The sequence below is a fragment of the Perca fluviatilis genome, chromosome 15 (assembly GCF_010015445.1).
Source record: "Perca fluviatilis chromosome 15, GENO_Pfluv_1.0, whole genome shotgun sequence".
Lineage (NCBI taxonomy): Eukaryota > Metazoa > Chordata > Actinopteri > Perciformes > Percidae > Perca > Perca fluviatilis.
Window position 1 is genome coordinate 37,648,288 of NC_053126.1, and position 21,911 is coordinate 37,670,198.

Sequence of the window (21,911 nt, forward strand, 5' to 3'; positions counted from 1 at the left end):
CATGGATCGGATCACAACACAACAGTCAGGGGCTACAGCAACTAATGCTACATAAAGCTAATTCCTAGATAGATGGACAGATAGATATGTTTCCATCTTTTCTTACCAGGAAGTGAGGACGAGGACGGAGTTTTGGACAGGCTCTGTGCCGGCAGGTTCGGCTGAAGACAAAATTAAATAACATTTAGGAAAAAGACGTCTCAGTCTACATCATTAAGATAAAATTATTAGACGTCTGTCAGAAAGTTTGACCAATGCAGTATTCCATTAATCGTGAGTTAAATGTAATCTAAGAGTGTTTATTCTTTATGTCAATACTGTATTCTCGGGCGGCCTGGAGGCGTTCAGGTGAGATAAGTTGTGGGTGTCGGCTGGCTGCTGATGATGCATCATAGACTCGGCCTTCTTGATGATGTGATACATGCGGAGGATGAACCCTTCTCGCTCTGTCGGCACAATGAAGTCTCTGTGGATCTGAACACAGACATGGCAAAGAGTTGCTAAACCAATCCAACATAGAGAACTTTAACAAAAGTCAACTTCCTAGCAAAAATACGAAAGCATCGCATCAATCATCTCTGATTGGCTGTCTGTGCTCACCATCACAGAGGCGATGTCCTCTGGATTGTCTCCGTCCAGGTCAAACTTAAAGGTGACCATCTTATTGTTGTGAGTTTGCAGCTGACACTCCACCACGCGGTCCTCCTGGTCTGACACCTGAAGAAGATAAGATAGACTTTATTAATCCCACACTGGGGAAATTCCTGTGATACAGCAAAAATTACACACATCAGAATAACACAAATACACATTAAGCAGACATAGGAGAAAAAATACACAATGTATAAGAAATAGAAAACAGTAGAATTAGTTATAATATGACACAGTGTTACAAACAGTGTGTTATATTATTCACATTGTCTTAATGAAGCTGATGAACTGCAAAGATGAATTGATTAGTTAAGTCAAGTATTAAACTTCTCTGATTCCACACTCCCAAGGAACATGTATTAAATATATATACACATATATTCATTAGTTGCAGTCTTAAAAGATTACATCACCCCCGTGATTCTCAGACGAGCCCTCCCTTTCCCCCTGAACTGCTTCAAAGCTTCGCGTCTGGTCACTTCCTGGTTGTCCTTGTCTGATTGGCCGTCATTGCCGTCACTCAAACCTGAGGTCACATCGGAGGCGTTGCTACGTGGAAGTGAAGAGACAAGATCATTTAAATGTGAGGAAAAACAAACAATACAAAAGGGGTTCTTGTGGTTTATGGAACACGTCTGTGAACTTTCTTTGGGAGGACTTAAGGTTTATGAGTTTCTTTTTTATTCTGTTCTCATGAACGTATTTATCTTATATTTGTCTTTTCTCTATTGTGTTTTTTAATGCCATAATGTACAGCACTTTTAGCTGCATTTCAAATAAACAAAAAATTATTATTATTATTATTATTATTATTATGAAGATAGACCTTGAGAATGAGGTAATCTGTGGAGAATGTAGAATTAGTTTTTGGTTGCGGTGATATTGATGAATGTGTGTTTGTGTTACCTTTCAATAGGTGAAGAGAAGCCAGAGACGGATCCAGATGTCTGTCGCTCGGCATTGATGGACACAGCAATGCTCTTGAGAAGACAAATAGAAACTTAAGATCTACCTCCCGATGATGACCTGTTGGTTCCCCCTTGATTCATGGGAAATCCTCCCCCCAGAAGGTCAGTGAGACGACTCAGAGCTGATTGGTCTAAAGCTCTGTGGTGTCAGTATTTTATGATCTCCTCTAGAGGGCGACATGTTCAAACATTAACCGAATATAAAACACTGGAACCTGCAGACATCTGAACTGTGTTGACTTCTCTAAGAGCGGTTGGGTTATATTTCAATTATTAATAACTATAAATCACACTATATACTCATAACCAGGGTACCTGCGGGGTCCTAAAAGTTTTCAAAAAGTCTTAAACTTAATATTCTAAAAATAAGGCCTTAAAAGTCTTAACTTTATCAAAGTATTGTGAAAATTAATTGTGAGTTAAATATGATTGGAATATCTTGAGTATTATAATAAATTCAGGTAACATTACTTGGTAAATACTTCTTTAATCGGGCCTAAAATCCACACAGATTTTCCACTATACGGCTGTGACGTAAATATTAAATGTCAGCTGTTGTTTAATAGGTCGTAAATTTAAATAGAAGAACTCTGAAAAGCACATTTCTGTTAAAATGATGTTGAATGCTGAGAGGTGACATCTGTATACACAGAAAGTACAATTATTATTTACATATTAGAGGGTTCACTATTTGCTACTAATAATAACTTTCATAAATACATATTAATGTCTTTAATATTGTGACAAAGTCTCTGAAACAACACAAACTGCATCTCTGCTGTCGACCAGACAGAAATAACCTGGGAGAGGGTTCAATGCTGCTCCAAGTGCTTGAGGGATACAAACAGCCACTTTTTTAACAAGTTACATAACAAATTATTTCATTCAAGTCATCATAATAAAATTACTCAGGCTCAACTTTTTTAAATTCTGATGCCGTGATGAGGCTGTTACCGAGAACTAGCTACTTGGAGCGGGGATTCGTGGTGTCGTGCCAATTCTTGTAAACGGGGTGACCAGTGCTGGTGTGATGAATTATTTTTGTCTGTCTATGCATTTTATCTTCAGGGTTTTGTCTGAATGTTATTAATAGAGCTGGCTGGTGGATGCCACAGATTGTATTTAAAATGGCCAACGCATCTCCACTTTCTCCAGCCACATAATTAGGGGTGCATGATATATCGACTCTATATTGTTATTGCGATATCACGTTGTGCAATATTGAAAGTGTCGCAATAAGTATGCAATATTTAGTTTATTTTGTGGAGCGCTGCGTCCCGTCCGTTGGCTGTGTGGCTTAGTTGTGTTTGATTTAGAGTTTGAAACGCTGTAATGATCCTGTTTCAGTGGCCAGTTAGCGTGCCACTTGCAGATGTTAGATGTTAGCACATGGATCCACTATGTGACGAACCCTATGGAGGGTACCACGTGACGTGTGTGCATATTTCGACAGAGTAGCGGTGTAAATGAACGAATCAGAGAAGAGAAAGAAAAGTTGTGTCCTGTCTCTTTATTTATTTTACTGTACACTGAACAACCAGTAAAACATGTCCTGTTATGTAGACATGGTCCTTATTTATTTATTTATTTATTCATGTTGTACCAGTCCAAAATGATTGAGCTGAAATAAACCTTGTGTTGTAAGAAAACTTGTTGTATTTGTTATTAATCTATTTTGATGTGTTTCCCATAACTTTTGTAATTTTACATATGTTTTAAAATATCGAAAGTTATTGACATTTTGTCAATATCGTGCAACCCTATGTATAATGCAGATTTTGGCTTCACTTTGTACGGCAACCCCTGCCCTAGATCTAATTTATCTCTGCACTGAACACAGAGATTCAACAAAAAGCAAAAGTCTGCTTTCAATGAAAACAAGAATCGCCAGCATACATAGAAATGTTTGATTCTGATCAACAAGTAATTTTGATGATGTTTATAGCTAAAGTTTCTAAAATCACAGAAATTAATTAATAATAATTAAACACAGACGATGCATGTGAGTGAGAATGTCTGGAAAAAAGTGCTTCAAAATGTACTTGAACTTAATTTTGTAACGTCTGTCCGAACCATGCTGAGATAATAAAGAGATTAACAGCATGGACACTAACAGCGCCCTCTGTGGACCTGATGAGTACTACAATTTAGCAACAGCAACAGTGTGAACCACCCCCTGCCTAAACGTTAGCCCCGCCCCCTGCTCACCTTTGGGAAACGCAGCACAGGAAGTGGCGGAGGTTTGGATTGAGCCCGCCTCACATGGGGAGGAACCTTGGGTTGAGGGGTTTCCTGAGCCACGGGAGCAGGGGCAGAATATAGGGGAGCGTGGGGAATGACTGGAGGGGGCGTGGCTTCAACTTTCTTCGGGATGCCCGAGGAGCTGAAGGAGCTATCCATCTCGCCTTCCGCTGCCACAGAATACAAATTAAGATATTTTAATAAACTATAACTAAACAATACATTTACAAACAGGGTCCAAAGTTAGCACCATCTACCAGCCATACGCTAGTAAAATATGCCTGTGGCTGGTAGATTTGCTTCAATACCCAGCAAAAAAACAATGGTTATCCATTGAGTGGCTGGTAAAATGTACTAATCATTTGGCTGCTGGACAAAACAGTTATTTTTAACCTTGTTTACAGATACAATGATAAAGTGATTGTAATACAATCCTGACATGTAGCAGAAGAGTACGAGGTCTGTCTGGCTGTCTTGTTGTCGTCCTCAACTCTGTCTCCTCCCGTCCGGCTGGAGACGCTGCTGATCCCAGAATCCACCGGGCTGCTGGTCGATGATGTCGCCGTTACCAACGGGACGGGGGGCGGAGCTTGTATCCAGGGAGCCATGTCGTGCTGTGAGTTTAAAAATATACAATGTATATATTTGTTCATTTATTTGAATCTGATTGAAACTTTTATCTGGCATCGTTTAAACATAACTAGTGACTTTTTTCTGTTTTATGATTAATAAAATACAATGAAATTTAGGTTTTTAATGAAGAGGTAAAGAAAACGGGTTACTCTGCTATAAACCCTTGGTGCACGGAGATCGCTTTTGGCTCAACATTCCGCTTAAAAACCAAAAAGTAGAGGTGTAGCTGTAGCCTCAGACACACCTGATTGGCCGCCCTCCCGGCAGCAGACGAACTCGTGGCAGCCGAGGGTTCAGGTGTTAGGGGGGCGGGGTCAGTCTCCTCCGGCAGGCGGCGCTGTTTCTCCCGCTGGCGCTTTATGGCCGTCACTCGGTTTCTGATCGCCTTGGCAACAAGCATGTAGTCCGCCTCACACACAAACCCCAGCACCACCTGAGAGACAGAGACATGTCTGTTAGTTTTACATCAGTTTACTAGAAAATTTCTTCACTGCTTTTTTTCCTGTCAAATGTGTCAAACTCAAGGCCTGTGGGCGATTAAAATGTCACACCCCTACCATGTCTTAAAAGCCATTCTTAATAAATAAGTTTTGAGTTTGAATCTAAAAAGAGCTACAGCTGCGATAGTGCAAATATCAGGGGTTAACCTGTTCCAAAGTCAGATCACCCCAGAGTTTGTACCTTGACATTGGGCCCTCTAAATAAATAAAACCAGTTGATTTGATGATGTAGGTATGTGACGAAATGACCTGTTATGCTCGTGAAGGGTTAAAATTTCAGAGAAATACTCCGGGCCAGGCCATTTAAGGCCTTGAAAACAAACATTTATATCTTCTATCTATCGATTTGAAAACGCACCAGGAGCCAATGGAGGGGTGGAAAGAAAAAAACTAGAGTAGTGTAGAGAAAACCTACCATCTCCTGGGCCACCTCCTCTGGGACGTCTTTGTACAGCTCGAACAGGAACTCAATGGCATTGTTGTCTTTGTATTTCCCGTGGAGCTTCTTGTTGTGGTCCATCCTGAGCCAGAGCTTCAGGGCTGCCTTCACGCCATCTTCGTCCTCGGCCAGATCCACGTGGACACCCTGCTGCTCCCCCTGCTGCTCCTGGAAGAACCGGTGATCCAGCAGGTCCTGAACCGTGAACCTGCGGCAGAAAACCAACAAACTGAGTCCACTACGGCTGAAGTTTTACGATTATAGATATACTGAAAACGGATCATCTAAATAACGACCTCCCGCAGCAGCCAGGAGTTAAAGGTGCAAATTCTACGCTGTGGTTGGTCACGTTACCTCTCATTGCTGTCGGTTCGGATGCAGCCTTCAATGATCTCCTTTAGCTCAGGGACTTTAACTTTGAAGAAGCTGTCTGGTTTGACTCCCTGAGAAACAGTCAGTCAGTCAAACATGTACACAGAAAGTAGATGGCAAACAGTCATGACATGACATGTGAGCAAAGACAGGACGTAGAAGGCACTCAGCTGGATGGATCCTTACGTTGGTGACTTTGCGGTAGATCTGGGCGGCATTCTGACACTCAGAGTACGGATACTCCGACGTCGCCATCTCCAGGATGCACATGCCGAAGGCATAAACGTCCACGGCCTCATCGTACTTCTCCTCATACATCTCTGGAGCCATGAACTCTGGGGTCCCTAAATGCATCGCATCAGAAACTTACAAGACCTGCATAAAAAGACCAACAAGTCCTCTAAACCGTACACGTGAAAGTCTGACACCTTTAAACATTTTTCTGTTTCTCTCCTGGTGCGACAGCAGAAGGGAGCCTCTGTCTTGTCTAAATCTATTAGGATTTATTTATTTATTACATTTTAGAACATGGCAGGGGAACCAATCGTAGATCAGGGTTTTCGGATTTATTTTTGGTGCAACCAAAGACTCGACAACTCTTTGTAAAAACGTAAATATAGGTCAGAATGATGCTGGAACAAAACACTTATGTGGTCATTTTTCAGGGAGGACCGTCTTGTTGAAACACAAAATTGTTACCGTGCTGGCTCTCCATACTGCTTGTTCTTACCGATGACACTCTTTGCGAACGAGGCCTTCTTGAGGGTGGCGAGGCCCAGGTCTCCGATCTTGACGGAGGCGGTGGGTCCGGTGATGAACACGTTGTCACACTTGAGGTCTCGGTGTATGATGGGAGGGCAGCGCGAGTGCAGGAAGTGCAGCCCCTTCAGGATCTGGAAGCTCCAACGCTGCAGCAGCTTCAGCTTCATCTGACGGAACCGGCGCAGGTACCTGACGGGATATAAAGAGACACACCTCTTCAACTCCAGTGTTTTGGTTTGTAGAAGACTTAAGCCCCTGACACACCAATTAGACAGCCGACCTTCGGTGGAAAAGGCAGTTGGACTGCTCAGTCTCCCCGAGTTGGTCAAAACAATGCCTCGGAAAAACACCAAAGAGAGAGCAGGCGCCGCTAATCTATATTGTCGCCCAAAAATGAAAACTGGCAGCTGATTGGACAAACGCGTCACGTGGGTCTGACTTCTCCGGAAATTCAAAGCCAGACTGTCCTGGTGGCTCGTTCAGAATCCGATCTCATATTGTACTAAAATAGTTCACGGAAACGTGTTTCTGAAAACATTTGAAGAGAGAAATAGGCCGTGCAGTTGCTGAATCTGTCTTCATTTCACATCGACAATCGACAGATTTTCATCAGATTTTGACACGCTCATTCAGCTCCCCGTTTCCGGGTTAGCACTCTACCAATCAGATGGGTCCTTATTGGTCATTTGAGACCGACTACCGGCAGTGCCCGCCCCGCCGATTATACATGTCAAATCTGCCAAAATGAAGGCCGACGGCCCATAATACTGATGACAGCATGGAACACACCGAACAGACTCGAGTCACCGACCTAGCCAGACTGTCCAACGCCCGATTATCGGCTTAGTGTGTCAGCAGCTTTAGGTGCACATATTTGGCGGGGTTAGAGTTTTTCTCTCGAGAAAATTTTAAATTTTTCACTGATAAAATATGCAGTTTTACAACTTTTTGGACCATTATTATTCCCATATATGTGTCTTAAATGTTGGAAATGGTAAATCTATGTTATGGTGGCCCTGAAGTGCAAATCACAACAGCAAATAGAAAAACATTTCAACAAATCATAAAACACAATGGCAAATAGGAAAACAAAACAGCAAATATGAAAAAATGACAGCAAATATGAAACACTTCAACAAATCATAAAACACAACGGCATTAACTTCTACCGGAAAAGGTAGGGCCTATCTAGTAGAGGATGATAAGGATAAAAATCTCTTACCCCCTCAATGCAATCGGACTCGACACCGAGCAATAACTGCTGTGTTCACTGTTTTAGCTGTTTTATCAATTTATTGAGAATGTATTAGTGTATGTGCATATGTGTATGTGTGTGTATGTGTGTGTATATATATATATATATATATATATATATATATATATATATATATATATATATATATATATAAATATATATATATATATATATATATGTGTGTATATATATGTGTGTATGTATATATGTGTATGTATGTGTATATATATTTTTGTCTTCTTACTCTGTATATGTATGTATGTATGTGCGTATGTATGTATATGGATGTTTATGTGTATATATGTGTATATCTTTATCTTTTTACTCTATGCTGCTATTTGGAGAAGATTGCAGAATTTCGTTGTATTGCATACAATGACAATAAACATGTATCTATCTCTATCTATCAACTGTAATCATAAGAGCTAAAAAAAAATAATTTAGTTAGTTTTGATGTTCAGTTTGGTGTTGCACCTAAACCTTATAATGATAGGGAAAACCCTGATCTCAGTTCAACCAGGGGTGGCCGAGAGACTAATCCTATATCTCCACCGCTACGTTTTGGTTTTAAGCGTTTGAGATTTGATCCCAAAGTGATCTCTGTGCACCAAGTGTTTTTAGCTCCAGTAGAAGAACTAATATCTGTTTAAACTTACACGCCCATCCAAAATATCTCATCAACATCCTGGTATACTGGACATAAACAGGAGACTCCGCCCACTGCTGGTAGTTACCATGGTAACGTTAGTAGCTTTAGCCTCAGAGAACGAGATGTCGCAACTGATGAGACCCAATCAGGAGGAGAAACATTGGCATCAGTCAGGGCTGGACTGGGACAGAAAATTGGCCCTGGCATTTTTGGCCCAGGCGGCCCACACCCACCGGGATTGGTCAGACCCATTCCCTGCAGACAGTCCTCTTAAAATATGCGTGCATTCTATGATATGAGTTGCCTAGTGTTCTGCGTTCATGTGATAGTTTTGGATCCTTCACAAGGGGTCTCAAGACTAATCTGTTGATCTTACACTTAAATAATTCATTCATTCTTAGAGTTATGATTTGTATATTTATGGTATTTTTATAATTTGTTATTATTGATATTTGATATTGTATTGCCATTATTGTTATTACTACTATTTTGCTTAATATTAGCTTAGCAACTTTTAAAAACTGTTTACTGTTAATTTTAACTATTGTAAGATTCATATTTTGTCGCTTTGGACACGTGTCTGCTAAATACTATAACCATAACTTCCCAAAAGCTACAATAAAGCTGAGAATAGTATATGCCCTGGAGAAGAGCACCAATACAAGAGAAGCTAATTAAGCCATTCAAGTAACACTGATGCTTGTATCAACACTGATTTTATAGATCCACAGACTTTTCAGCTAGCCAACAGGCTAACCGCTAGCATTTTCAATGTAAGCTTCAATTTTCAATTTCATTTTCAATTTTATTTGTAAGGGACAATGTGCAATTAAAACATAAATTTAATCATTTAATGCATTGCACCAGAGTTATCCTTAGGCTAATTTGCATCTGTAATCCCACAGAAAGCACAAATACAAACAATTTAAAAAACAAGCAATGCTCAGTTAGTAAGAAAAACAAATAACACACAGCAATAAAATACATCTCATGTTACAGATACACACACACACACACACACAACGTGATCAAGAGGTGTAGCGGAATGCACAGCACACAACCCCCCCCCATTCACACACACACACACACACACACACACACGAGAGAACAGTGAGACAGAGTGTTGAGGAGCGATTAACTAACAGTGTGTGTACATTGCGCTGAGAGTTTTTTAGGTGATTTTTTTTATTTGTAGTTTATTTAAATAGGGACAGATACAAAAAACACAGATTATTACAGAAATAACAATCCGATGCCTGTATCACAGTGTTTGTAGCCATGGCTAATTCGCAACACCTGTCCCTATGAGGGCTTTTAACAGTTCAAATAATAGAAGAATTCAAATTTTTACAGTGAATACAATAAAATGTCCAATTTTTCAAATTAGCTTCAAAGCTGCCAAGCAAACCACAGCTTTTTACATTATCCGACATAGTATTCCATTGAGTAATGGCTTTAAAAGAGAAGGCTGCCTGCCCAAACGCTGATGAGCGAAAAGGTACAATGCAGTTGTGTGTGGAAGCTATTCTAGTGGACCTTACAGAACCAGCAGCGTGGTAAATAGACAAACTTACGCAAGCAGGTAGGAGCCAAACCTTTTAAAATTTTATAAACTGTACATAGATTTGAAAACACTCTAAAATGTTCAAAGGTGAGTAGATTGTGTTTGAGTAGTATTCCACAGTGGTGATACCTTAACGGCTTTTTGTCAAATACTTTCTAAGCCTGTTTGTTCCAGTACCGAAGAGGAACAGTGCCGTGGGCCTGAATGACTACAGACCGGTGGCCCTTACATCAGTAGTAATGAAATGTCTGGAGCGGTTGGTGTTGTTTCATCTCAAACCCATCACAACTCTCCATCTTGATCCACTGCAGTTTGCTTATAGGGCAAACCGCTCAGTGGATGATGCAGTTAACTTAGGCCTGCATTATGCCTTGGACCACCTCGACACTCCTGGCTCCTATGTAAGGATGCTGTTTGTGGATTTCAGCGCCGCCTTCAACACCATCCTACCAGAGCGGCTGCAGTGGAAGCTGTCACTGATGGGGGTGGAATCCTCTATCTGTCGCTGGATAATGGATTTTTTTAGCAATAGGCAACAGCAGGTGCGGCTTGGCCAGTACATGTCTGATCCCCAGTACACCAACATTGGAGCACCTCAAGGGTGCGTGCTGTCACCATTTCTCTACTCGCTCTACACCAATGATTGCACTTCCAACAGCAGTTCCATCAAGTTGATTAAATTTGCAGATGATACCACCTTGGTCGGCCTTATTAAGGACAATGACGAGTCTGCTTATAGGAAGGAAGTGTCTCATTTGGTTGGATGGTGTGACGATAACAATCTGGAGCTTAACCAACAAAAGACAGTGGAAATGGTGATAGACTTCCGCAGATCTCCCTGCTCTCTTTCACCCTTAACCATCAAGAGCTCTGTTGTGAAGGAGGTGGAGTCATTTAAATTTTTAGGCACTATTATCACAAACAACCTGAAATGGGAGGAAAACAGTTCTTCCATTATTAAGAAGGCTCACAGTGGAATGTTTTTTCTAAGACAGCTAACCAGACTGAACGTTTCCAGCTCTGTTCGGTCTAGGTTTTACAGAGCAACTGTGGAAAGCCTTCTGTCAACATCCATTTCTGTATGGTTTGCATCAGCATCGCTGGCCGAAGAACAGACTCGCGCATTGTATTCGCACACGCAGAGAGGCTGACTGTACAGAGGCAGCTGTCAATCAGCGACCTGTATGAGGCCAGAGTCAGGAAGAGGGCAGCTAAAATTGCTGCTGATCAGTCCCATCCAGCAACTGATATTTTTAGGCTGCTTCCCTCAGGAAGAAGGTACAGGGCGATGAGGACAAGGACCTCACGCCACCTTAATAGTTTTTTTCCTAGAGCGGTTTCCCTTTTGAATAGCTGATCAGGTCCCCCCTCCCCCCTCCCCTCCCCAATGTTATTATTTTATTATTTTAACTTGGACTATTTATTATTGATTGTTTTTAAGCATGTCCCTGCAGCTATGTGCATATGTGTTTGTTAAGCTCTGTGTTACTGATTGCCATGTCAAATTCCTGTGTGTCTGCTGATGCATTTGGCGAATAAAGTGATTCTGATTCTGATTCTGATTGTACAAAGATTCTAAGGGCCTAATTGTTGTAGAGCGGGCCTGTCCCCAACAGGTAATACAGTAAGAGATGTGCGAAAAGATAAGGGAATGGAGAAATATCTTTGCAGCCTCTGGGGAAAGAGAGGATCTGACCTGTCGAAAATTTGCCATATTGTATTTAATAGTTTTTGTCATTTTTTTAATGTGTTTTTTGAAGTTGAGATTTGGGTCCAATACAACCCCAAGATATTTAAATTCAGTGACAGTCTCAATTTGTTCACCCTTAATGCAGATATTTACATCTGCAGTGTGAAACTTTGTTTTTGAAAAAAACATGACTTTTGTTTTGCTTACATTTAAAGTAAGACAGGATTGGTCTGGCCACTTAACCACTCCATCCAGGGCACAGGTTAATTTCTCAGCTGCCAGCATTAGTGTATAGGACAGTGTCGTCGGCGTATAGTTGAACCTCTACTCCGTGACAGTACTGTGGAAGGTCATTGATGTAGAGACTAAAAAGTAATGGACCTAACACAGATCCTTGAGGTACACCCATTGTGCACTTCAAATTACTAGAGCACACATCTTTAATTTTCACACACTGTACTCTGTTGGGTAGGTAAGACGATATCCAAGCAAGTGTGTTAGACGAAAGGTTGAAAATGGCAAGTTTAGATATAAGAATGTTGTGATTAATGGTGTCAAAGGCTTTACGCAGGTCTAAGAATACAGCTCCAACAACTCCACCTTTGTCAAGATGTAATCTAATTTGCTCTGTTAGGTGTAAGATGGCTGTTTCTCTAGAGGAGTGTTTTCTAAAGCCAGGGTTGCAGCTGTTAATGTGGGCAGTTAGTTGTTTTATGACCACTTTCTCTGCAACCTTAGAGACTACTGGCAGTATACTTATGGGTCTGTAGTTACTGACTAAATGGCGGTTTCCAGATTTAAAAATGGGAGTCACAATTGCATGTTTCCAGTCGTTGGGAAAAGAACTGTGTGTAATAGTGAGGTTTACTAAGTGAGCAATAGGGGGAATTAGAGTAACAGAATTTGTTTTAATGAACACTGTGTTCTGATGGTAAGCATCTCTGCTTTTTGAGTTCCTTAAGGAGCAGATCACTTTTTTTACTTCTTCTTCACTGACTGTGTCTAGGTCGAAGCTCTGCCCCACGGCATTCAGATTACTATTCTGTTCCAGAAATCTGAAATTATTTCCTAGCTCCTGAACAGATTCAATAAAAAAAGAATTAAATGTAGAGGCAATTGTAGCATTATCATCTATTGTCTTATCCTGAACGGTAAGCTGAATGTCATGTGAGTAATGTAGAGCTCTCCATGCCAAACTGTTAATACTTTTCCAGATCTCTTTACTGTTACCTTTAGCCTCATTTATAAGTTGGAGAAAAAAAACGTGACTTTGCTAGTCTCAGTTCTTTAATCACTCTGTTCCTTAGACCTTTGTAAACCAAAAGGTCGGTGTCTCTTTTGGTCTTAATGGCCCGTTTCAAAGCAGTGTCTCTGTTTTTCATCAGTTGCCATAGGTTTTCACTGAACCAAGGCAGGTTGACTTTATTTCTGTTTTTTCTCTGGCTTTTCACAGTATACTTATCTCTGACAACATCAATCTTAGATGTAAATAATTGACAACAAAGCTCCAGATTTTCAGAGGATAGTATGTCACTCCAGTCCATATTGTTTATCTCATTATCAAATATCGCTTGTTTATTTTTAGGTATACAGAGAAAATTTGTGTGCCGTGGTATTGTTGTAATGTTCTGAAATCTTTTTTTAGTTAGCTTCCTTGCCACCAAAGTTAAGTTCTGATCTGACAGACCAGTGATCAGATTATAGCTTTTTGTTATCCTTTCTCGTTTATTAGTAAAAAATAGGTCAAGTTGTGTACTTGAGCATTTTGCGATTCTGGTTGGACCTTTTATTAACTGTTCTAGATGGTATTTGTCTGTGATGGCTTTTAGCTTTTTCCTTTTAGTCTTATCTTCCCAGTTAAGATTGAAATCCCCCATGAGAATGATTTCTTTGTTATGATTACATTCTTTTAAAATACCAGTAAATTGTTCATAAAAAGTGTCGTTGGCAGTCGGGGGTCTATAAAATCCTATGATAGTAAAACACATTTGCTGAGACAATACAACTTTCAGTGCTATATATTCCAATGTGGTTGCTACTTTAAAAAATATGCGTTCGCATTTAATACCGTCTTTTACATACAATAGTACCCCGCCCCCTTTCCCCACAGACCTGTCTCGTCTGAAACATTGATAACCAGTCATTGTGAAAACACTAATGGGAGTAGAGTGTTGTAACCACGTTTCAGATAGACACAGAAAGTCCAAGTTTGAGTTTCCCAATAAATGGGTCATCTGTTCTGTCTTTGAGACAATACTTCTGATGTTAAGGTGACCTCTGAAAAGTCCCCTCGGTTTTAGCTTCGGGTCGACCTTTGCATGACTGAATGTTTGAAATGTTTTGAAAGAGCCCGGTTTTTCAAGAGCGTGATTAATGCACCTCACAACGTCAGGCTGAGGTTCCCCTGTTAGCGCCGGCGTTGTACTAGCCAAATGCCGGTTTAGAGGGGTCTGTTTGACAGAATTTATTGTACGATTGGGCCTGTTCTCTTGGGAGGGGGGAGCAGTCAATATTTGGAACTCACCGCTTCCAGGTGTACATGGACAGAAGCGCCCTCCGCACTGCACCCGGGGCGAATCCCCGACAACAGCTGCGGTGGCTGCAGCACCCCGGGCAGGAAGCGCCATATCGAGGACGCCGCTCCCCAAACAGGACGAGGCAGCCAGGACACTCCACTCGCCATAGCTATCCCCCCGCCGCAACAGGTGTCCACTGTGGGTACCTCCACATGCCAACGGACGCATCGCCTGAGCAGGATGAAAATCCAAGGCACCCGGAGAGAGCAGATCGCCAGCAGAGGCCAGATGAGGTCCCGGATTAGGTTGAATATCACCAGCCAGCAGGAGGATTGCCATCAGGTAGATGATCTTTCTGTGCGGTTGTTTTAAGTTCTCAGCTCCTCGGGTATTTATCCAAGTTGTTGGTTGGGTAGCACGGCCATTGTTTAAGATTTTGATGTAGATTACATGTTGGCTCCATGGATTATGGATAAGGCTGCGCCGAGCGTCACGTTCACACCCGGGTTGTGTGCCTAGTTGGCATGAGTGGCAATTGCGCACAGATAGTAGCAGTAGTGCAAACACATAGTTTAAAACGAGTAGTCTTTGAACTATGTCGGTCAGTCTATGCTGTTTGTATATATATTTAGAACACAAACCGGTTTCTTGAGGAAGGTCAGATTTGGCAGTATTGTTTGCGTGTGCTCCAGCTAGACCAGCCAGCCTGCTGGTGCGCACCGCCATCTTCACTCTGCGCTGTGTAAAGCATAGTGGCTGTCAGATAGGTTACCTGACAGCCACTAACTTTAATTTTATAGCCAAACTGCTTCTTGTCGTTATGATGTGACACGCGCGCGCGCACGAACACGAACACGAACACACACACACACACACACACACACACACACACACACACACACACACACACACACACACACAGCCTCCCTCCATTCCTGGGAGTCCCTGTTCATTTGCCTACTCCTTACCACATCGTCATCTACTATCTCTTCCATCTTTTCCTCACTCGCTCCCATGGCCCTGTCATGGTCACTCTCCTCCTCCTCGGCTTCTTCCCTGTCTTGATGCTGTTTCTGCTTCTCTCTATAGTCTGCCACCTCTCCTGCTCCTCCTTGGCTTCAGGTAATGCTGATGTTGAAGCAGCAACTACAGCCCCAAACATGTCAAAAATTATTGAGGAATCCGCCTGTAGATTCTTAATCTTTTTCTCCTGTAATTACTCTGCGCCTCCCTTGCACTTTGGTGGTTGTTTGTCCATTTTAACGTGGATGCTAAACTTCCAGCAAAAGCATAACTATTACAGCTTGTGTGTTAGGGCCGGGAGGCGTGGCCATAGTGGGATTCGTAAATTTGCGGCCCGGAGTGGGGAAGGGGGTTCCTGGATTTGATTGGGTCAGGTCAGCGCCAATAAAGAAAATTAACCAATGGGCCCACCGGGAAAATGCCCGGCCATTGAGACAGAGCAGGGGGAATGAGAAGGGGAAACGCCAGAGCAGGGGGAATGAGAGGGGGTCACGCCAGAGCAGGGTGAATGAGAGGGGGACACGCCAGAGCAGGGGGAATGAGAGGAGGAAACACCAGAGCAGGGGGAATGAGAGGGGGAAACACCAGAGCAGGGGGAATGAGAGGGGGAAACACCAGAGCAGGGGGAATGAGAGGGGGGAACACCAGATCAGGGGGAATGAGAGTGGGAAACACCAGAGCAGGGGGGAATGAGAGGGGGAAATGCCAGAGCAGGGGGAATGAGAGGGGGAAACGCCAGAGCAGGGGGAATGAGAGGGGGAAACACCAGAGCAGGAGGAATGAGAGGGGGAAATACCAGAGCAGGGCAAATGAGAGGGGAGACACCAGAGCAGGGGAATGAGAGGGGGACACGCCAGAGCAGGGCAAATGAGAGGGGGAGACACCAGAGCAGGGGGAATGAGAGGGGGACACGCCAGAGCAGGGGGAATGAGAGGGGGAAACGTAGCAGAAGATATTCATTTTCAAACCAAAACGTAGCTGTGGAGATGTAGCCTAAAATGTTGTAAGACGTTCAGGGTTTAATAATTATTGTGGGACATTGAGGAACTCACATCTTGAGCGTCCCAGACGTCATGAGCTCGGTCACCAGCACGAAGCCCCTCAGCAGCTCCGACTTCCAGGAGTCGTAGAATCGGACGATGTTTGGATGCTGCAGAGCTTTCAGCATCTCCACCTCCTCTGTGAAGCGCTGGCGCTCCGCCCGGCTCAGGCAGTGACTCTGAGATCAGAGGTCAGAAGTGATACACACCATTCACCGCTTCCATTACACAAACACTAAGCCCGATAAAATAAGCAAAAATGTAATAATAATGTAAGCTGACAACGTCAAATAAAATAAAATAATAATTAACAATAATTTATTTAAATTAAAACTTAAAATTGAAGTAAAATCATGAATACATGAAGAATTAACAGTTTTTAGTTCAAATTAAGTTCTTTCTTAGCATAATTAACTAAAGTACAGTAAATTAACATTATCAGGAAACAACAGATCAATGATCATTCAGCAGCAGGAAGTAACGATCAGAACATTGAAATACATTTTAGGTTTTTCCCGACCTAGAGAATAAGAACCATAAACACAAAACAGGAAGTTTATCACAGAGAGCTGACATTTGACCTCATTTACTGTGTTTAGAATTACTTAAGCAACATTTTGATCTCTATACCTATATATATATATATATATATATATATATATATATATATATAGGTATAGAGATCAAAAATATATCAAAAAAATATATATATATATATAGGAATTTGATACAATTAACTTGAATTATTTCAACATTGTCTATGAATATTTTGCCTTTTTCTTTAGCATATTTGTTTAGTGTGAGCTGTTATCAACATCAACCAGCAGCTGTCTATCAGATACTGTATACGGTACGAAAAACTGCAAAGTCACTGCAAACACTTTATCTCTGTCTCACACACACAAACACCCTTTAGCGTTTAGCTTAGCAAAGCGCCATGAAACCATAAACAACACTGGCTTGGCCTCGTCATCCTCCCTAGCTCTACCATCTCGTCAAAAATCGTCACATCCGGTTGCAAAAAAAAATAATATGGCAAGGGGCCAAAATGCCAGAGATTGTCTCAGCAAACTCTGGTTCATGGTTCTTGCCTCACCACACACTCACAATATTATACACGTGTATTGTTTTGTAAATGTAAATGGACCATTTCATTGGTCAACATTACACCTTGCAGTATATTGGTTTGGGAATTTTGGCAGGGTTTTTACTATGGGTGTAGTCTCGCTTTGCCAGACCAACCACAACTGCAGAGCGGAGGAAGGTCTGGCGAGTCCACATAGCATTCCTGGATAAAAACGTGCTCTGGTTTATGGGCATTTCTTTAAACCAATCCCAATAGTCTTGGGCGTCATGCAAGAGAAATCTCAGATTGGACAGACTCTGCACTTGTGTACTGATATCCAAGACAACTTCAAACCTTGATGAGACATATCATAACGTTTCAATCTCACAAGATCTCGTTACACCTGTAGCTGTTACAAGAAAGCCCAGAGGATTCAGGAGCACACAGATGCAGCCTGGGTGAAGCAGTGAGCAGGAAATCTGTCCGAGCAACAATATACAGTATACATACAGTTTGAGCAGAAGGGCAGAGCCAATCTTTGGCGCGAGCAGTGGCTGTATGAGTGTGATAGCGAGGTTTTGAGGGAAAGCATTACAAAGGTTTAGTAATTTTACCAATTACTCAAAACATGTACCACATTTACATGCAGATGGAGCACCATCGGGAGCAGTTCAGGGTTCAGTGTCTTTCCCAAGGACACTTAGACATGTATAGTGCAGGGCCAGGAATCAAACCTGCTTACCGACCTTACGATCAGTAGTGTCATGGTATATATGTCTTTACCTATTGGCTGTTTGGCCTACTACCAGGCCGAGTGTGTGTGTGTGTGTGTGTGTGTGTGTGTGTGTGTGTGTGTGTGTGTGTGTGTGTGTGTGTGTGTGTTACCTGCAGCTCACACCAGGCCACCTCCACAGTGGTCTCAGTGTCGAGTCCTCTGTAAACCGTCTTGAACGATCCTCGTCCGATCACGATGTTGAACTTGAGGAAGCGTCCGTCCGGAGACGAGGCCACCGCCTGCGTCTCCTCTTCATCTCGCTCCTCCTTCTGTTGCCACGACAACGCTGCCGCCGTCTCCTCCTCCGAGTCGAAGCTCCCGTCCTGATTGGCCAGAGGGTTTGCCACAGCGTCTGGTTGGACGGTGGAGTGGTCGTCAGCGGTCCAGGGCAGCATCGTCTTCCTCAGAGATGCCGGTTCAAATCCCTCGCTGTGATGTCAGAGGAGTGGGCGGAGCCACCGGAGAACAATGGACCGATCAAACTGGAGTTGGACACACAAACGTTAAATTGAAAGTGATAATATAATGAATAATCATTAGCAGTTTTTAATCATGTATATTTATTTTAAAATGCAATTATTGAATAATTATTCATGTTATTAAGTTTTTTTTGTTTTCTTCATTTTAGAATGTTTTGACATATTTTAGTCTTCCTACCTTTTTTTTGATGAATTTTAAAACTATTTTCTTTTTTCTTTCGTAAAACTTTGAGCGACGTTTTGGTAAAACTGAGCCACAGAGTCCAGATTCTAACAGAGTCCACGGGAGTCCAGAAGTCCCCATAAAGTCCTGCTCCTCTACAGGAAAACCTCTTCAACCCACCAAGATAAAGTTCTTCACGTTGTGATCAGAGCTCACGGTGTGTGAGAGCACGAGCTCTATCAGCAGAAAGCAGACGGCACGAGCTGCAGCAAGCCCCGCCCACCAGACACCTGATAAAAACAAACATACACACCGGACATAGAGCTGTAAAATGACAGTTGTCACAGCATTAGTTGTTTTCCATTTTTGAACATTTTCAGTGTTTTTTCAAACAATGAAAAGTTAGATGTGAAGTCATTACTCAGATCTAAACTAGAACAAAGCAAAAAGCTGGAATGTCTGGTTCTCTCTTGACCCTCACTCAGTGTCTCACTTTGGGAAGTAGCTTCTGGGGTGACCAATCACAGAAGCTCCAGCTGGTCAGTCAGTGAACAGACCAATCACCACCTGAATAACAGATTCTCACTTTATTCCCCCTGAAAATCAGTATCTCCTCAGCTATCGCGAACGCTTCCACATTCATGCATCAACTTAATCAATTCAACCAACGAAGGCAACAAGTACGTACTAGTCATTCAGAGACAGAGTTGGGCGGGACATTCCTTCGCCAACCTAGGAAACGCACATTTGCATACCCTAAACCCAACAGGAAGTCAGACATTTTTTGTTTACTGTGCAATTTTATTGCATTTTTGCTATTTGCAGACAAAACATAAAAGAAAATAAAGAAAATAAGATACTAGGGGTCTTTTAGTCCAGTAGGGAATGTAAGTCCAATAAATAAAGGAGTCTCTTGGTGTTTTCCTCTGTCATGTATTGTAAAGATGTAGTAAAAAGCTTACACTCATTCTTCCAACCGTTGATGTGGGGTTTGACCTTTAAATATTTGCACCCATGAATAAAATGTTTACAATGCTCAATCAAGTTATTTATCAAGAATTCTAGATTCTTATCCTTCAAAAATATTCCAGCTTCAATTGACATTTCGTTTAATGGGTGTAGCAGTACACCTTTAGATTGGAGTCAGCATTATAAAGACACGAGTCATTAATCGGTTCAAATTAAAATTTCACATGTAGGAAGTGATTTGATGGATACATTTTTTTAATTCATTTAATATTTTAAATGTCACTTCTTTGGCTTTTGGTGGGAGAGGATAGGATAAGGATAGTTTACTTATCTTTTGTGCCTCTTCACCACTATAGTCTCGGAGAATATATTTTCTTTTCAGTTGAAAGAGATAATATTTTGTACATAATACATTCTTAAAGGGGTGTGGGAATGGTTATATAGGGTATTTCACGCTGTTCCTTAAGGTCTCCTAATAGGGTATGTAACATTTTTTGTGCTGAAAATGTCCCTTTTGCTGTTCTTTTCTTTTTGCCCTCATCCTACCCTGAAATGTAAATGGACTGTTTTTATATAGAGCTTTAAACGACTACTCACACACTGTGGCCTGCTCATCAGATAAACACTCACACACATTTACACTCTGATTGGCATGCGACCGCTCTACCACTGAGCCACAGCCAACCACAACAAGAGCGTTTGTGACTTATATGGTCTGCTCATAAATATTTAAATGAGCTGTGCGCTGATTGGTTGGTGTACAACAATCTTTGTTGCGGCACACATAGCAACATGACCAACAGCACTCACTAAAACATCCAAGGTGGAGATAGCATGGAGACTTTAGGTGTTGAACCGTATCTGTTTGAGCCTGAATCAGAGGAAGGATCTGATGTAGAGGAGCAACCAGTCGCCCGTAGATTGGAAATGTACGTCTGCTTCTTACAGTGTAGACACTCTACTGTTTGCTCCTGCTTCTGCTTGCATATTTAGTAGGCTATTGTCATATTTGAACATTTTTCTGCATTAGCGTGGCCTACCAATAGCTCAAGCCTGTCCTAAAGTGACTGTAGCTAAAGCTAATTAGCAGCAAGATGCCACCCTTCTCCATAGAGGACTACTACAAACTCCTTCAGAAGATTGCAGTTCTGGAAACCAAAATTTACCGGTTAGAAGTAAACATGGAAGTGAACGGATCATGTGGAAATAACACCACTTTACCAGTGACCAAAAACAATGGACAAAAGCATGCTAACACACAGCTAACTAGCACCAGAAGACCACAAAGAAACAGGAGGGCTGTGGAACGGATAATAAATCAACAAGTGGCAGTCCTCCCTGGAACTCTTTTGGTGCAAAGCCTAAGAGTAAATCATTTTCCTGGGAAATGGGAGGACGACTAACGGGCAGGGCACAGCGCCCTTAGATTTGTGATATGACCGGCTGGCCTGCATTATCATCCAGGCAGAGCGCCTCTTCAACCCCTGTACTCAGTAGGACACAGCCGTGGACAACTGCAAAAGGGAAAACCACCAACAAAATGCCTCCCCAACAACTGAGTGTGCAGGTGAAGAACAGATTTGCTCCTCTGCTGCAGGACCCTGGACATGACCTGGATTACGTCTCATAGTCACACAGCAGGGTAAGGACTGAGAGCAATTCTAAAAGTAAAAAGCTACAGGGAAAGCTAATGACTGGGCCCCAAACTCTGATTGTGGTTGACTCCACTGTGAAAGATATAAAAAGCAGTAAAAACACCAAAATACTCTGTTTTCCCAAAGACATGGTGTCTGACTTGGCCAAAAGAATCCAGGATATCATAGCAGCACACCCAACTGTGAAGAACATTATACTGCATATGGGGTCAAATGATGTTGTAAAGCAAGAGTCTGAAGTGCTGAATCGTGACTTTATGAATCTGCTGAACGCAGTCAGCTCCCTAAATGCAAAGGTGTTTATCAGTGGCCCTATACCGCCAGTCAGAGGAGGAGCAGAGAGATTCAGCAGACTGCTGGCACTGAACAGATGGCTTTCAAATGCATGTACCAACCATTCTCTGCAGTTCATTGACAATTTTAACATTTTCTGGGGCTGCAGACATCTTTTTAAAGCAGATGGACTCTTCCTTAACAAGCCAGGAGTAAAGCTGTTCACCT

The 21,911-nt window shown here is 42.0% G+C and overlaps 1 protein-coding gene across 6 annotated transcripts in view; it reads right to left on the reverse strand.

The window, feature by feature from the left end:
• Positions 1 to 19,163, reverse strand: part of LOC120574735 (serine/threonine-protein kinase WNK4-like) — a 29,719-nt gene extending 10,556 nt beyond the window's left edge. Inside the window, exons 1-15 of one of the 6 annotated variants that reach the window (XM_039825145.1) lie at positions 18,805 to 19,059; positions 18,255 to 18,628; positions 16,316 to 16,482; positions 6,535 to 6,755; positions 5,991 to 6,148; positions 5,787 to 5,875; positions 5,409 to 5,640; positions 4,738 to 4,926; positions 4,300 to 4,474; positions 3,828 to 4,030; positions 1,558 to 1,631; positions 1,065 to 1,200; positions 601 to 717; positions 319 to 474; positions 107 to 161 (exon numbers count right to left, since the gene is read on the reverse strand). In XM_039825145.1, coding sequence (XP_039681079.1) covers positions 107 to 161; positions 319 to 474; positions 601 to 717; positions 1,065 to 1,200; positions 1,558 to 1,631; positions 3,828 to 4,030; positions 4,300 to 4,474; positions 4,738 to 4,926; positions 5,409 to 5,640; positions 5,787 to 5,875; positions 5,991 to 6,148; positions 6,535 to 6,755; positions 16,316 to 16,482; positions 18,255 to 18,539 — 2,257 coding nt within the window. In that variant the 5' untranslated portion in view covers positions 18,540 to 18,628; positions 18,805 to 19,059. Of the gene's footprint in view, positions 1 to 106; positions 162 to 318; positions 475 to 600; positions 718 to 1,064; positions 1,201 to 1,557; positions 1,632 to 3,827; positions 4,031 to 4,299; positions 4,475 to 4,737; positions 4,927 to 5,408; positions 5,641 to 5,786; positions 5,876 to 5,990; positions 6,180 to 6,534; positions 6,756 to 15,208; positions 15,255 to 16,315; positions 16,483 to 18,254; positions 18,629 to 18,801 lie in introns of those variants that run through there. The other 5 variants (XM_039825144.1, XM_039825146.1, XM_039825149.1 and 2 more) reach the window with 5 other exon arrangements.
• Between the last annotated feature and the right edge of the window lie 2,748 nt (positions 19,164 to 21,911).